The sequence below is a fragment of the Neomonachus schauinslandi genome, chromosome 11 (genome assembly GCF_002201575.2).
Source record: "Neomonachus schauinslandi chromosome 11, ASM220157v2, whole genome shotgun sequence".
Taxonomy (NCBI): domain Eukaryota; kingdom Metazoa; phylum Chordata; class Mammalia; order Carnivora; family Phocidae; genus Neomonachus; species Neomonachus schauinslandi.
Genome location: NC_058413.1, coordinates 58,415,452 through 58,432,589, shown reverse-complemented (window position 1 = coordinate 58,432,589; position 17,138 = coordinate 58,415,452). Strand labels below are relative to the sequence as shown.

At 49.4% G+C, this 17,138-nt stretch overlaps 1 protein-coding gene and 1 long non-coding RNA gene across 2 annotated transcripts in view; both read left to right on the top strand.

Annotated features, from left to right (window-relative positions):
- LOC110593486 overlaps positions 1-14,054 on the top strand; it is a 114,342-nt gene extending 100,288 nt beyond the window's left edge. Inside the window, exon 3 of the long non-coding RNA XR_002481160.1 lies at positions 13,999-14,054. This is a non-coding gene — a long non-coding RNA (uncharacterized LOC110593486). The remainder of the gene's footprint in view (positions 1-13,998) is intronic.
- Positions 14,049-17,138, top strand: part of TENM4 (teneurin transmembrane protein 4) — a 366,208-nt gene continuing 363,118 nt past the window's right edge. The window contains exon 1 of the mRNA XM_021704752.2: positions 14,049-14,286. Coding sequence (XP_021560427.1) covers positions 14,064-14,286 — 223 coding nt within the window. The 5' untranslated portion in view covers positions 14,049-14,063. The remainder of the gene's footprint in view (positions 14,287-17,138) is intronic.

The following is a 17,138-nucleotide window of genomic DNA, read 5'->3' as shown; positions in this document are numbered from 1 at the left end:
TGGGAGGGTAAACAGAGCCCCCCCAGCTAGTCTGGGGTTCCCAGGGCAGAGTGGAAAAGGGCATTCTGAAAATGTCATCTCTGTGTCATGGGCAGTGGGGAAAGACCCCGTAGAGGGAAGGGGGCACCTGGAACAGGAGAATGCAGGGCTTGTCCTTAATATCTGCTGGCCGCTCACTCAGGAACACACAGCCTGGCCCAGGGCCAAGGGCAGAGCTGTTCAGCGTTCCTGTGTTTGCTGGATGGTTTTGTGTTTGATTGGGGTGCCCCGTGGGGATTGGGAGCTGGATGGTACAAGTTGATGTGGGACTTGGGCCAACAGGCATCTCTGATCCCAGGCACTGGGGCTCACACTGCAACACATTTTTGCTCCAGCTGGAAGCTTGGTTTGATCAGAATCCTCTTAGCATGGGGATTGGCATTCCTTAAACATATGGAATTCATCCAACAGCATTCCATCCTAACTGTGGGGTAGTTATTCATTTCCTTGTCTGTCTCACCCTTGGGATACACCGAGAATTTGAGGCAGACCTTTGCACTAAGTCAAAAGAGCTAGCCTGCCTGTGAGCCCTGCCTCTTGCTATAGCTGTGAGACTTTCAACAAAGCACTTCACCTCTGTGAACATCAGTCCTCTGTCTGATATAGGATCAGGGCATAGCTACTCAGGCGTCTTTGTTCACTTAGTTAGTCATTACACATTAAGTGCCCACTGTTTGCAAGGCTCAAAGTTTGAGATTAAGTGCTGAACAAGGCAGATGTGATCCCTATCTCTGCACAGCCTGGAGCGTGTAATTAAGCAACTACTTAAATATAAATACAGTGTAAATGTCATTTTGATACATTCCCAAAAAAGAGAGGTACAGGATGATGGATTAAATCACGCAAAAATGTAGGAGAAATGTATAAGCTCTAAAGTACTGTTTAAACATTAGACATTATCCTTGTTGTCCTCATGACACTTCCTCCTATTTTTTAAGGTACTTCAATGGATCTCAGCCTCAGTTTCCTCATCTGTAACATGGGAATTATAATAATACCTGCATCAGCTAGCCATTCCATGTAACATAGCACCACAAAACATAGTGGCTTAAAGTGACACATACTGGTTTCTGTTTCTAAGAGTCAGTAACTTGGGCTGGGCGGAGCTAGGTGGCTCAGCCAGTTTGACTCTGCGCTCACTCATGCAGCTACAATCTCTGGGGGTCTCGGAGGCTCAGTCCCATGTCTCTAGCAGCAAGCTGGCCAGCCTGGGTCTCCTTACATGATGGGTGTTTTCCAGAAGTAGCCAGAGAAAGCAAGCCCAAAACTCAAGGGTTTTTTCATGCCTCTGAGTCCTGTTTGCTAATGTCCCCTTGGCCCCTTGGCTAATGCATGCAAAATGGCCAAACCCAGAGTCAGCATGAGAGACTGCACAAGGGTGTGATCCGGCGAGGTGTCATTTTCATAGCAGTCTTCCACCACACCTAACGTCCACAGTTATCCCGAGGACTTCGTAAGAGATGTGTGACGCCACGTTGGTGGTGTCTGTCCCCACACATAGTCAGTGCTTAAGAAACGGTAAGTGACTGTGAGCCTGAGAGCAGCTTGCTACCTTATTGGGGGAAAAATACATTACACAGGAAGTAAGTGGCAAATGATTAGCCAAAACGGCATGTAAAGTATGGCAGCCTGGCTAGAGATAATAAGATGCCAGAGCATTGCTGATTCTGAGACTGCATCAGTCTTCCGTTTTTAACCCTGGTATTTTAAAGAGTGACATTCACCAAAAGGAACTTTTTCAGAGAAGGATGACCAGGGTGGAAGCAAGGTGAGTGGAAACTGAATTAGGAGAAGGCAGAGAAACATTTTTCCTGTATAATAATGTAACATTTACCACTGTTGTTCATTGAGTACTTATTTATGCGCCAGACACAAAGCTAAGTGTTCCCATGGTTTGCCTCATGTAAGCCTCAAGACAACCAAGTAAGATGTTGAATACTATCCCCATTTCACAGATGAGGATACTGAGTCTCAGTATCTTTGTTCAGAGTTGCACCAGAAGTACATAACAGGTTCAAGGTTCAAACCCAGGTGTGCCGGACTCATAAAACCTATTGTTTTAATTGAGATTTCTAGAAAGATAATTGTAGCTTACATGCAGTTGTAAAAAATAATACAGAGGTATTCTGGGTACCCTTTACCCAAGTTCCCCCAGTAGGAACATTTTGCAAAACTTTAATAAGAGAGCAGATATCACAACCAAGATATGGACATTGACACAATCCGTTCATTTGATGTAGATTTCCCCAGTTTTACTTGTACGTATTTGTGTGTATGTGTGTATTTATTTCTGTACTATTTTATCACTTGTAACTAGTGTGTCCAGGCAAGACAGTGGACATTTCCATCCCCACAGGTACCCCTCCCACTGCCCTTCTATAGCCATCCTCCCCTCCTTCCTACCCCTACCCCATCCCTCACCCCGTGCAGCTGCTGATCTCTTCTCTACTTCTAACATGTTGTCCTGTCAAAACTGTTACATAAATGGAATCATACAGCGCCCAAGGTTTGTGATTGGCTTTTTTCCACTCGGCATAGTTCTCCAGAGATTCACTGTACCATTAGTCATTCCTTTTTCTTACCGAGTAGTATTCCATGGTGTTCCCTTTATTTAACCATTTGCCTGTTGGAGGACATCAGATTGTTCCCTGTTTTTCGCTATGATGACTAAAGCTTCTGTGACCACTATTGTACAGGTTTTTGTGTGAACATAGTTCTCATTTCTGAGGGATAAACACCCATGGTGCAGTCCTAGGCTGTACAGTAATTACATGTTTATTTTCACGAGAAAGCGTCCAACTGTTTTCCTGCGGGGCTGTACTAACTTACATTCCTACCAGAAATGTGTGGGCGCTCCAGTTTCTCTGCATCCTTGCCAGCATTTAGAGTTATGACTATTTATTATTTTAGTTCCTCTGATGGGTGTGTGCGTCCCCGACGGCCAGTGATGTTGACCATCTTCCCACGTGCTAATTTGCCATCTCTATATCCTCCCCAGTGAAATATCTGCTCATATCTGTTGGCCATTTTTCTAATTGGGTTGTTTGAGGGTTTTTTTGGTTTTGTTTTGTTTTTTACTGTTGAGTTTGGAGCATTATTTATATACTCTAGATGCTAGACCTTTGTTGGAAATGCAGTTTGCAAATATTTTCTCCCACTTCTTAGCTGCTCTTTTCATCCTAGCAACAGAGTCTTTCACAGAGCCCAGGTTTGAATTTCGGTGAAGTCCAGTTTATCAGTTTTTCCTTTTTAGGCTGTGCATTTGATGTAAAGCTTGTGTTTTTTACCACTGTGCCCACTGTTTCCTGGAGCCTGAAGAAGAGAGATCTTATTCTGGGGATGGGAAGGGAGTAGGCTTGTTTGTGAGGTTCTAAAGCAGGGTTAGGACCAACAGGAAGCCTCTGGAAACAAGTAAATTCTAGCTCGCTACCAGAACAAAACTTTGAAGGCCACTGCTTAGAGGATAAAATGTGTTAGGTGTGAGTGCCCTGTCATCTGAGATCAAGCAAAGGCTTGCTGGTATCCGTGTGGAGTCCTAGAAGGAATCCAAGCTGCAGATGGGGCATGGGTGACTAATATCCTTTATGTTCCCCTCTAATTCTAAGAATCTAGAAGAGTAGCATTTGAATTATCTCTGCCTGACCTGGCATGTCTAACATTTGCAGAGACTCCAGAGACCATCCGGGTTGATACATTTAGAAAGGCTTTCAATGGCCCTCTGGCCTGTCTCTAGTTTGGGGCAGGTTGAGCCAGACTCAACAGGAGGTAGCCAGTGAAGCCAGCAGGTCTGTGGTTGTCCTGCCTACGGGTAGAGTACACAGTGGCCAAAGGCTTAAAGGGCCCAGGCTCACGGGATGGGGCCTATTCCTCGATCTCTGTCCTCATCTTGGGGGCCAGCCACCTGGCTGCCTGCCTCACCTCCACCCCAGCAGTCTCATCTTCATTTAGACCATCAAGGAGAATCCCTTTCCTTGCAGCACTTATGAGACTTAATTACCGATGGCAAGGTCCTTTGAGGCCTTGGATGAAAGGGATGGGAGCAGTGGAAGGCTTGATTAGGCGTGTAGAACTCTGGGCACAATTAGCTCCATGAGAGACTGGCCCAGCCTTTATCTGTCTCCAGTTCTGTGTGACTTACAGCAGCTAATTATTGAAATAAAAATTGCCTGACCACCCAGCTGCTGGAAAGAAGGCCCTAATATCTATTAAGTCTGCCTTTAATTATTGGAAATGGTGGCAGCTTCAGGCAGTGAGGGTTTTCCCATCATTATGGGCCTTTCTCTCGACCTCTTTGAGGCTTGAGTACACCGAGATGTAAGTGAAATTCTGCCAAAGCCACCTCTTTCTCCATTGCTTTGCAACTGGACATCCCTTTCCGGGATACCTTTGCTAACAAGCTTTGTCTGCTGCAAGGATCCTCCTTGACTCCTCCCCAAGGGGCTTTGCAATCATTACACCTTACAGAAATCTGAGCCCTTGACAGAGTACTTTGAGTTCCATTGTGTGTGTGTGTGTGTGTGTGTGTGTGTGTGTGTGTGTACATAAAAGCAGTCCTCAGGCATGGCTTACTTGTGACCCCCATACCACTGCAATTTGCAGAAGAGAAAACTGAGGTCAGAAAGGGAAACATGACCGAGCTGGCAGCTCCTGGCTTTTGACTTGCTGGGGTGGCTGTCACCAAGTCACAGCCGCCCTAGAGCTCCCTCCTTTCTCTGGACATAGAGTCATGGGCGGCTCAAGGAGGGCACAAGCAGTCACTATCTTCACAAATCTGGGGGGCTCCTGTGGGTTGGAGGGAGTTAGTGTTAAAACTAAGAGACTCGCTGGTGTCCTCCAGCTCTCCCCTTCAGAGTGGGGGCCTAACTCCGGAGCCCCAGGTAATTATAGGTTTTAAGCCTTGTGCACAGCAGGGGATGTGCGATTAATCAGCGCAACTATATCTCCCCTCCCTCTGATTATCTCATAATGGGGGCCCAGAATAAGCCCATAGAAAATCTGAAGTCTGTGCAGGGCCCTTGCACACTTTTTGCAGAGAATTAGCACTCTAATAAAACCTGGGTTAGGGGCTTGACCCTTGAGTGGGGTTTCCAGGGAGAAGGAGAAGGCCCTTTCCTGGGGGAGCTGAGGGGCAGAACAGACCGTTTCTCAACGTCCATGAAGGAGCTGAGTCGCAGCACACAGCCAGAGCCCCTGAGGCTAGGTAGGGTGTGCTTCCCAGAAAGCCACATGGAGTGGAGCTGCCCAGGGGGTGCAAGAGAGGGGTGCATGGGGGACCAAGGGGTTCCCAGGGGTTCTAGCCAACCCCATGTGAGAGGCATGTGGATGAACATGAGCACACTCCTTTCCCTGTCCCCCGGTCACCTCCTGAGCAGCTATTGGGCCTCGGCTCAGGTATCACCTCCTTCAGGCCTCCCTGCTGCCTACCCGACCTGAGCTGCTGTCCCCGACTCTGCCCCTGAGGGTCTCTGTCAGGAGCTCTTTTGTGTTCACTGTGCTGGAACCACCTGTAAATGTGTCTGTCCCTCTCACTGTGTCTGTTCCAACTCCTTGCCCCTAGACCTCACCCTTAGAAAGCCTTGTGGGATGGGAAAGAGGGAATGAGGCTGGATAAAGCCCGGGAAAGCTCGCTGGGAAGGTGAGGACTTGAAAATCTTAGAAGAGGGGCACCTGGGTGGCTCAGTCATTAAGCATCTGCCTTCGGCTCAGGTCATAATCCTAGAGTCCTGGGATCAAGCCCCGCATCGGGCTTCCTGCTCGGCCAGGAGCCTGCTTTCTCCCTCTCCGGCTCCCGCTCCTGCTGCTTGTGTTCCCTCTCTAGCTGTCTCTCTCTCTGTATCAGATAAAGAAATAAAATCTTAAAAAAAAAAAAAAGAAAATCTTAGAAGAGATCTTCAGCCTGATGAGAAGACCCAAGGACACACAGACAAGCCCATCTTCTAGAAGGGCCATTGCTGGGACAAAGGCCCCGGACTTCTTTCCTGGGACCCCAAGGAGTAGAGCTGAGGCCTTTGGAAGGAAGCTAAAAGAAGTTTCGGCTCCATGTCAGGAAGCACAGTCAAAGCTTTCCCTGATGGCAGTGAGGTCCCCAGCTTTGGAGGTGGTCAACCACTTGGGGATGCCACAGAGGGGATTCAGACATCCGATGGGGCATGAACCAGCTGACCTTTAATGATACTTTCAATCTGAAGATAGTAAATGCCATATTTTCTGACTCTAAGAGGTCCCCATTTATAAAGGGGAATCATTGGCTGGTAAGTAGCTTCAGGAGGGGAAGAATCTGGGTTGGAGGAATCAGGAAAACACAGCCCTTATACTCCCTCCTGTGGGTTGAGGACCTATTGTGTCCCGGGTCCTGTGCACACTCAGCCCTCTTGGGAGGTCTAGGCAGCTCTGGCGGGAGCTCTCTGAGCTCAGGGTCGGAGGATGGTGCCCATACAGCAGCCCCCTGCCCTTTGATACCTGACCTATGACGGGCCCTCCAACAAAAGGGCGAGATGGCACATGTAGGCAGTGGCACCATCTGTCACCTGCTTGCCAGCCGCTGATTAGGGATGTCCTAGTAGCTGAGCGGGGCACACGGCCACACTCCACCAGGTTCCTAAGAAAGCCCTTTTTTTTGGCCCCCAGCACTGTCTGGGACCGCTTCGAAAAGGAGGTATAAAAGCAGTCCTCTCAAAAAGGCCCGGTTAGGTGCTAACCAGCTTCATCAAAGGAATTAATACTGCTAAAAAAAACACAATGAAAAAGCAAATAGAACATCTAAAGAAATTAAAATAAGAGATGACCTGGGTGGGAAGCAGTATAGATTATGACTAAAAGCTTGAGCCTTGGGGTCGTATAGACCCAGGTTTGAATCCTGGCTCTGCTACCTCCCTGCTGTGGCCCTCTGGGCAAGGGACCTGACTGCTCGGAATCCCAGGGTTCTCCTGTGTCAAATAAGGGCGGTTTGGGGGTATGGTGAGGATAAAATGAGGTCATGCTAGGAAGACCTTGCCCTTAGCCACCATTATTGTAATCACTGTCACTGTTTTGAAGAGCAAGAGAGTCCCTAAAATGACAGGGCCAGAGAAATGTGCTCTGGGTACCAAAACAGAGAACACAGACTTGGAACCAGGGCTCCCAGATTCCAGCCTTGGCATATTGTATGAACTTAGGCATCACTTTGCTACTCTGAGCTTCCATTTCCAAATCTGTGAAGTGGGGATGATCGTGCCTAGTCCTCTGGTGGCACATAGCCCAACACAGCATAGATGTCCCCTCCGCCTCTGGCATCCCCCTTCATATCACACACATCCCTGGAGTTTAAAGCAAAGGCCTTGCAAGACCAAACCCTGAAGGACTAAGGAAAGTAAAAATTTATGATGATTTTATGCACATATACACAAACAGATAATGCCCAGGACTTATATTTTGTAGAACACATTTTAGCTCTGAAATATTTATGGGCCCTTCTTGACACACAAAGAACTAAAAATATCACCATGTGCTTATGTTCAGGAAAACTTATAAAACTTCAGTCCAGTAGGAATTCAGTCAATTTCCTGGTTCATCTCTGGCTGTTTCTAGGTTGGGAGGAAACCCAGGGTGGTAACCGCCCCCATTTCCCCGAGGGCTTGGGCAGCGGCAGAGGTCACTCGGCAGTGCTGTACGTCTGTTCGAGTCTCCCCGCCAGTGCTCTGGGCCCCTGCCCCTCATAAATGTTGCTGGAGCCCACGTGAAGGGCCCAACTTTGCTTCTTGAGTTTCTCCCCGCACACCAAAAGCTTTGTTTTCCCCCATCTCCCCTTGTCCCGCAGGCCCAACGCCTGTGCCCGTCTTCCAGGCCAGCTCCTGGCCCCAGCCCCATCCGGGCCTCTGAAACCCAGCTGGAGGACACGCTCCCCCGGGACCTCCCATCCAGGCTCTGCCACAGGCTCGTTTGCATTCTCCTGTCACTGGGATGACGACTGTTCATGGAAATGGCTTTTTTTCCACCAGGCTGCTCACTCCTCCTCTCCCAGGCCTTCTTGGCAACACTTCCCTCTCCCTCGAGGCTGGACTCAGGGAATAACTGGGTCTCTCCCTTGTCCCAGTTCTCTTGGACCTCCAACTTCCATCCATGCTGTGATCAGAACGGTGCTTTTCAAACTGTAGGTTGGCAACCCATCCATAATCCTATTTTAGTGGAGTAGAATAAGATAGAAAGTGTCAGGTGCTACCCTTGAGGAAAGATTAGGCATAGTTTCTGAAATGCTTGTTTTAGTTAGAAATTTGTGGATGTATGTATTTTCTGGATGGTGAAACGTATTTTTACTGTAGGTCAGAGAAAATGGAAAGTCAGATCTAGATTTCTTTTCTCTCCTTACCTCCAAATGGTCTGGCCTAGCTCACTTCTTTTTTTTTTTTTTTTTTTTAAGATTTTATTATTTATTTGACAGAGAGAGAGAGAGCATAAGCTGGTGGAGCGGCAGGCAGAGGGAGAGGGAGAAGCAGGCTCTCTGCTGAGCAGGGAGCCCGATGTGGGGCTCGATCCTAGGACCCTGGGATCATGACCTGAGCTGAAGGCAGACGCTTAATCGACTGAGCCACCAGGCACCCCTGGCCTAGCTCACTTCTACTTGACATTTTTGGGTCATAGTTTAGATGTCACTTTCTCTGGCCAATGGTCCCTGATCTTCTCTCCACCTTTGGCCCATCTGGCCTGGGCCAGGGGTCCCTGTGGTCCTTCCCCTGCCTCTCTCCCTGTCTGATTTGCCCATGTTCTAGAAGCTCCAAGGAGTAGGAAGCTCATTTGTCTTGTCCACTGATGCCTCACACAAGGCTTGGCACAGCAGGGTAGGAACTCAGTGTTGGAGAGAAGAGGCGGGGTGGGAAGAGGGTCCTGGGGGAGGGAGGGAACAAGAGGGCCTGGTGTGTTACCTCTGTGCATCTTCTGCAGCACTTAGGACAGAAAAGGTACTTAGCCATTACTTACTAAATGAATTAACCTATGGTACGAGGTGTATAATACCTTTCATGAGGTTTAAACATTTCCTTCTGATTCAAATCTAGGCCCTGACATTTGGAAGCTACGGGATCTAGAGCAAGTCCCTTAATCTCTTTAAGCTCATCATCTCATTTGTACAATAAGAGTAAATAAGAGAAAATATAAAAGAGGATCTATCTAACCCACACAATTGTTGTAGAGATTAAGAATAGTATGTACAAAATACCCAGCACATGAGTAGGGGTTTGATAAATGGTGGCTGTTTTATTGTGATTACCTCTTTTCCTATCTGAGATCATCCCCTGATCACCATCCCCAACCTGGGCCTCCCCACATTCATGGACCTGTTCAAACCTTCCAGGTCTATCGGAGCCCAGATCCGTATAAAAGAAAAAAGCCTAAAATGTAGATTTTAGAGTCAGCTACCGACTGTGTGAATTTGACCAACCACCCGGGTCGTGTCGCCCGCTCTCTGAAATGATAAATGACCAGAGCTCTTACAGGTCAGTGTGGAAAGCCCTGCATACAGGGCTTGATGCATCTGTGTTTCTTCCCTTCTCCTGTCTGGGGCCCATTCTCCTTCCCCAGAGAGAGGCCAAGAATGATACCCATGTCCGCATCAGGAGAAACGTGTAGAACCGCAGGTCATGCTCATCAAAGCACCCATGGTTGCCCCTGGGCCTGACACCCTGGAGAGAGAGCTCCCATTCTGCTCATCCCCGGGCCCAGTGCCCAGCACAGGTCTGTCTGGAACGGGCTTTGGGAATGAACTCCTCCCTGAAGGCACCTTCATGGTGCCCGGGCTTCACCCAGAGAAGAGTTTCAGCCAGCCACACCTCGGGAGCAGGCCGGAGTCTCACACATGCTCTGTGTGTGCAGTTACAGGATTTGTGGTTCAGAAATAGCAACACGTCAATAATGATGACCATGATGACGCTGAGAGTAGTCCTTCTCCAATCCCTTACGCCTACAGATATAAGGTACATTGTAGTTCACGAAGCATCTAACAAAGCCAACACCTGACTTGCCAGAGCCCCATAGCCATGGGGTGGCTGGAGAAGGACCGTGGAGCTCGTTCCATCACAGTGCGTGGTGGAGGGCTGTGGGAAGAAGGATGGTCGATGGATCCGGCTCTTGATCCACTTCTTGACTGTGTGGCTTTAAGCCAGTTACTTAACTTCTGTAAGCCTCGGGTTCTCTTTATCGTTAAGAGGGACCGCTACAGCGTGGGATGGTGAGTACTAAATGAGATCACCTAACACAAGCACTTCGCCCAGCGTCGGGCCTGTGGTAAGCCCCGAGTAAGCAGGAGCTGTGGGTTTATTACTCTGATGATGATGGGTCCCGATGATTACTGAAAGTCAACCAGATAGTAAGGGGTCAGGATCCCCCAGGAAACAGGATCCGCTCCAGATGCTTTAAATGAACCCACTTTAATGAAGGGACAGAAGTGTGGGCAGGTGAGGAGAGCCAGTCAGGATGGTGAGACACCCAGGGTCTAGTGGTGGCAGGAAACGGGGACCAACCCCCACCCCCTGGGCGTGGACAGGTGAGCGCAGGGAAGGATGTTGAAAGAGGCCTGGAAGAGGGGCCACCTGGCATCCGATGAGCAGACAAAGGACTACAAGGCAGGGAGAGAGCAGAGAAGCAGCGCTGCCCCCTCTTGCCTACACCCTGCTGCCCCATCTCCCTCAGGTGCCTCCCTCAGGTGAACCCAGTGAAACAGGGATGTGGAAGCTCAGTGACAGTCAAGAGAAATGATCAGCAGCTCTGAGGGACAGAAACAGAGGGTGTGCATCTGGGAGAAGCTAGGTGCTCTGCGAGCTGTGGGAAGGGGCAGAGGGAGGGTCAGGAAGGTCAGGCTAATGGACTTTGGGGTGTGGGGAACCCCTGGTAAGCAGGGTAGGGAGGGACTGACATGTTTACACATGAACGTGTATGGGGTGCCTTGCTGCCCAGCCCGCAGAGGAGGGTCGCGGTGGGTGGGTCCAAGCCAGTCCCTTCCCCAACATTCCTCCGTCCTCCTGCCAGGTCTCCGAGTCACTGGACTGCGGACCCTCGCTCCTGGGGGAGCTCTTCTCCACTGTCACTTCTTGCATCCCAGCCTCTTCCTCCTCTATTAAATGCCAAGCCAAGTGTGAACCGTGACCGACCTCCTTCTCTTAAAAAAAATATACTGTTTACTGGATTACTATATTAAGCCTAAAACAGAAAAAAAAAATAAAATAAAAAGGGAATGGGAGCAAGGCAAATGCTCTCCCTGCCTCTGCTTTGTGACAGGGAAGCCGTGGGTTTCAGGGCTGTGTTCTTAATAATTCGTAGTTACTGAGCCTTTGCCTTGAAGACAGTGCCTTCGGTCAGCAGGCTCACACTGATAAGAAGACATAGTCATCCACCAATTTAACAGCTCAAATGTGTCTCGGCCTCATTAACATATGTTTCCAAGGGGATGTTCCTTCTCCAATTATAACTGACACTTAGCTGGAGCCTTCTAAAGTGGGTCTTTTACAAATAAAATGTGGGTTTTTTCTGATGATAATAATGGCTAGCATTTATTGAGCACCCATTATGTATTAGTGACAGTATCTCCCAGGGGCATGTATTAACTCATTTCATTCTCAGAACAACCCTAAGAGGCTGGTACTGTCTTACAGATGAGGAAGCTGAAGCACAGAGAGGTTAAATAACTTGTCCTGGGTCACACTGCTGCTAAATAAACAGTGGACACATACTTCAAATATAGACTTCTTTTGAAATTTTAAGAAGAATGCATCTAAGCAATGCCTTCAGTTCAATTTTAGATGTACCTAAGTCAAACTACCAATATTTTATACCACCTGACGATTGGTAAGAAGTAAAAAAGTAGCTGTCGTAATTTTATTCTTTCATTCATTTAGCACACATTTCATGAGCTCTGGATGCCAGGCCTGTCCTCAAGGAACTGCAGTCAAGGGCAGAGGCCGACGTGGATACACACCATCCAGTTACCTGGATGTACAATGATAAATCAACAGGCACAGAGATAGAGAGGCCGCAGAATTAATGTCCAGGAAAGTTGCAAGTGGCTCAGTGAGAAGGAAGTGAGTTGAGCCAGATCAAAGAATAGCCTTCCATTTTGACCAAGACACTGGAATTTATCCCGAAGCCTCCACAGAGCTGCTACAGAGGCGTAAGCAGGGCAGCGGCGTGATCTGGGCTTAGGAGATTTATGTGGCATAGCCTACAGAGCCAAAATCGAGTGGTTGTACCCATGTGCCGAGTTCAACCCCTGGGTCAGGATGATGGCTCCACCAATCAAGAGCCATGTAACCTTGGGCAGTATACTTAACCTCACAATTTCCCATCTGTAATTTGCAGATAATCATCATACCTATATTACGGAATAGAAGGAAGGATTAAAATAGTATCACATATAATATTAGTGAAAGTAAATACTCAATAAGTATTAGTTACGACAGTATATTGGCTCTTATTGTGAAACCATTATTGATATTATGAATTATTAGTCACAGTGGCCAACATTACTATAGTGCTTACTCTAGATTATCATCACCATTATTGTCACTCGGGGGGATGGGCGGGAGGTAAAGGGCCAGAGGTCACAGAGGCTAGGTGACAGTCACCATACATCCTCATTCAAATTAGACCAGAAAAGTGCTTTGGGTCAAAAGCTACTACTGGGTCAACTTAGGGAGTTATAATCAGCCTTTTTTAAAAAGTGAACGAGAATGAAATAGGAAATATCAGAGTACGTTGCTCATCATTGCAGTCACTTCGGTTTTGTGAATCTTTTTTCCATTTTATACACATAAACACACGCATTCACATACATATATATATGTATCCAGCCACAATGTATGATGCTTTTCAAATTATGGATTGCAGGCAAGAAGGTTTTACAGACCCTGGGGTAGAAAGTATTATCACCGGTCTTCCCTCCAGCTGTGCCCCTCAGGTGCTCAGCCAGTGCCAGGAGGCTGAAGGTTAAGAAGCCAGAGGTCAGAACTGTGGGTTTGGGCCCCAGTAAGATGATTTGATTTCTGTGTATCCTAGGTCAGTTTCGAACTAATTTCCAGGGGCATTTTGAGAACTAGGTCCCAAAAAGTATCACCTACACATCTTGATTATCTCTAGTTGCAACCCCAAGGCATTGTCAGTCTACTAATGTTGGCTTGGTTACTGATGCACCCTGTGGCCTTGACTCTGGGTCACTGTTGCTCCATGTATAAAATGGGAGTTAAAATAGTTGTCTTATATGCTTTATGGTTATTATGGGGCACCAGTAAAATCAGAAATGTTTGCACTCTGAATCATGGAAAACACATAGAAGGAAGTCTACAGTAGACACTTGGGATCCATGATGAATCCCAAAGACGCCAAGTGGTAACCTCAGACCATTCTTCGGCTGAGTAAAGTGATGGAGCTTTCCAGGTTAGAACATATGGGCCCATTTGTTCATAGCTCAAAGAGAGCTCTTTAAGGAGATGAACAGAGTTTGCTGTGGAGTGCAGGCTGAGACCTGCCCTGGAGGGGTCTTGGGGAGGAAGAGATTTATGTCAATTTATATTTACGCCAGTGCCTGAGTATGGTCATTCATTTCACAAATTCTTAAGGAGCCCCTGCTCTGTGTCAGGCCCTGTCCCAGCTGGGGACATGATGGGAACAAACACATGATTCCCATGTAGAGGAATTACGGAAATCAGTGTCCCCTGGTCTTTGATGCCGACTTCCTTGATACCCATCACTGGAAGAGAGGCTGAGGCATCTTCCTGGTGGGCAGGCGGAGTAGCAGGAGGGGCCAGGATTCATCATCAGGGGCCCTGAGGGCAGGGCCCCCTCTGCTTGTGTGTGGCCAGCGGAACGGCGCCCGCCCCCCAAGTCTGAAGTCCCTCCTCCCCAGCCTCGCGGGGCCAGTCAGGTCCAGGATAGACTGCGGTATTGCCTTTGCATCCTGGGGCCTGAGCTCACGCCCTGTCTTTGGTTCCCCGGCTCCAGACCGCTCGGCCCTGAGTGCCGCGAGGACCCTGTTCGTGGATGTGGAGGAGCGCGGGCCGGAGGCCATGGACGTGAAGGAGAGAAAGCCGTACCGCTCGCTGACCCGGCGCCGCGACGCCGAGCGCCGCTACACCAGCTCGTCGGCGGACAGCGAGGAGGGCAAGGCTCCGCAGAAGTCCTACAGCTCCAGCGAGACCCTGAAGGCCTACGACCAGGACGCGCGCCTGGCCTATGGCGGCCGCGTCAAGGACATGGTGCCGCAGGAGGCCGAGGAGTTCTGCCGCGCAGGTGAGGGCGGCCAGGGGCGGGGCTGGGGGCAGGGGAGCACCTGGGTGCGTGGGCACGTGAGCAGGCAGGTGGGCTGGACGCGGGTCAACGCCGGGCCTCGGCTCTTTTGGCACCTGGATCTGGACGGAGCCTGCCTGTAACTCATTCTCGGTTTGTTCATCTTCACGCTCACCCGGTCCGTTGGCATAAAGAGGTGGTTGAGAGCTGGGCTGCCCAGGGTTGAGTTCAGAACCCCCACGGCTCTCCTCTAGGTCTCAGTCCTCATCTGGCAGATGGGCCTGAGTAGTCTCCCGCTGCTGAAGAGCGGCGTGTTGTAAGTGGTAAGCATACTAACATCAAACAGCTGTTGGTTTTACTTGTCATATATGTATCCATTCAACAAATAAATCACCTTCTTTGCCTCAAGCATTGTCCTAACCTTGGGAGGAAGACGATCCTGAGATAGACCTAACATCCTGGCACCTGACTCCTCTCCTTCACTTCCTGAATATAGTCGTCACCAAAGCCTGTCCATCCTACTCCGAAATACCTTTCAATTCCATCCCTCTTCTTCACCCACTCTGCCACTGTCCCAGTTCAGGCCACTGTCACCTCTCCAGGAGGGTTGACCACAGCCCCTTTTACCCAGTGCTGCCCCCTTTGGGCCATTCTGTGCACTGCAGCTAGAGTGAAGTTGGGAATGACTCCCCATTGCCCTCAATCTGAGCTCCTTTACCTGGCATAAGGGCCTTTCCCCAAATCGCTTCTCTCCCTGGACTGTTTCATCCCCTCCCTCTCCACACCCTACCACCAGCGCTCCAGCCCTGCAGACCTACTCATCATTCCCACGCATGCCATGGTATTCCTTCCCTACCCTGGTGCATCAGTGATTCCTGTTTTTCTGCCTAAAGAGCTGTGAGCCTTCTGTGATGCCCGATGGGCTACTGCTGGTGGCTGATTCTGCCCCACTGGCTCCCCTTCCAGCCAGGGCTAGCCAGGCAGTGTGCTGTGTAGTTTAGCTATGTTTTGGCATTGTTATCTAATCCTTACAACAACGCCAAGCTGCATCATTTGCCCCAGATCCCAGAGGTAAGAGGAACTGGCCACACACACCCCCCCTCATATAGCCTGACACCCACCAGGCCTCTCACAGGACTGAATCCACATGAGGGCTGACCTCTTAGTAAGGCTGCCTCTCAGGCTTGGAAGAGGAAGGGTCTTTAGCTCTTATCCAGCTTGTGGTTTAGAGCTCAGACTGGCAACTGACAGATCTGGATTTGAATTCTGGATCTGCCATTTTTACTACCCTCAGCTTCCTCACCTGGGCAATGGGATACCAGTGATGACTCCTAATAGTAGGGTGCTCCTGAGGATTAATGAGGATTGTAAATAAAGCACTTGACACAATGCCTGGCATGGGGCAGGTGCTTCATAAACGCTGCCTACCATGAATTGCCTTCTCTAGGTCTCAAGGAAGGGAAGGGACAAACTGGTATCAGAGCTTTCTTCCAGCTGTCTTCTGCCCATGCTTGATAGAGCTCAGCCAGCCCTGACTGGCCCCATTTAGCCTGTGTGTCACCCTAGCACATGAGTCTGCAGAGAAGAGCCCCCCCCCCTTGTCTTTATCAATAATAAGTCAAAAGCATTCCCATGTCATAGGCAGGCCTGGCCATGGTAGTCTACAAAGTACTTGCCTATCCATTACCTCCCTTGATCCCTAAAAATTCTGTGAGGGTAGCAGGTCATAGATTATCATCCCCATTTTAAAGAGAGGAACTTTGAGGCTCCAGTGATTGCACCAGCCCAAGATTGCACAACTAGATGTTGAGTGAGGTGGTATGTCCTCCCATGTCCTGGGATCCTGAGGAAAGAGGCCAAAAGGACATAAAGCAAACAGATCATAAGGATTTCTCACATTTGGTGAAATAAATCTCCTAAACTCCCACCTCAGGGGGGCTGGGCTGGCTCACAGGGATCAGGGAACCCTTAGAATCATCCCTCACCTTGCATTTCTCAGTCCTGAGATGTCTCAGCTCACTCATACTCACGCTGAGTCTGGCTGCCTAAACGGGCATGTAGGGCACACAAGCCACATGGAAATGGATGCAGCCTGCGCTGTTTATTTCACATTCTTCTAGTGTGTGACCGGCCTCCCTTGGGAGGGCCAGCCCATCAGGGCAGGAATATGAGCGGGGGCTGGGGCAGGGAACGAGACAGGGGTGGAGAAGGGAGATCAGAGAGAGGTAAATGGGGCAAGCAGGGAGGATAGTGTGCAGAGAGGGTGGGACGCAGACTGAGGGGATTGGGATTTAGGCTCCAATTTGGAGTTTCTTCTACTTAGAAGGAGAGCACAAAGGGAGGGCAGACTGGAGTATGGCACATAGCGTGATATGCAAAATATTTAACATCCGTCTGACCTATACCCTGACCAACCGCAGACGTCTGCCTGGCCACTGAGCAGAGCTCAGAGGCCCCTGCTGTGCTGCATCACGGGGCGGCCAGGGGTTGTTTCTAGGGAAGGGGCTGAAGTACACAGAGCAGAGGTGGGGGGCACTGGGTGGGACGAGACTCGGGCATCAGTTGCCAGCCAGTATAGAACTGTTTCATGATTGTAGCCTCAAATTAAGGCTGGGGCAGCATGAACCACCTGAGCATGGGTGGCTTGGGGCACCCCCCCCCCCCCCGCCGCAGCTCTGATTTCAGCAGTGGCCCAGGTGGTCTCTTCTCCCCTCCTTCCCTCTCTCTCTATCCATCCACCAAAGTCCTGCCAGAGCGTGTCTGTTTTCTTACAACTTGTACGGAGCACCCACTCTGTGCCAGGACAGAGGTGGTGCACCCAGAGCTGCCTAGGACACTGAGGAGCACAGGGCTGA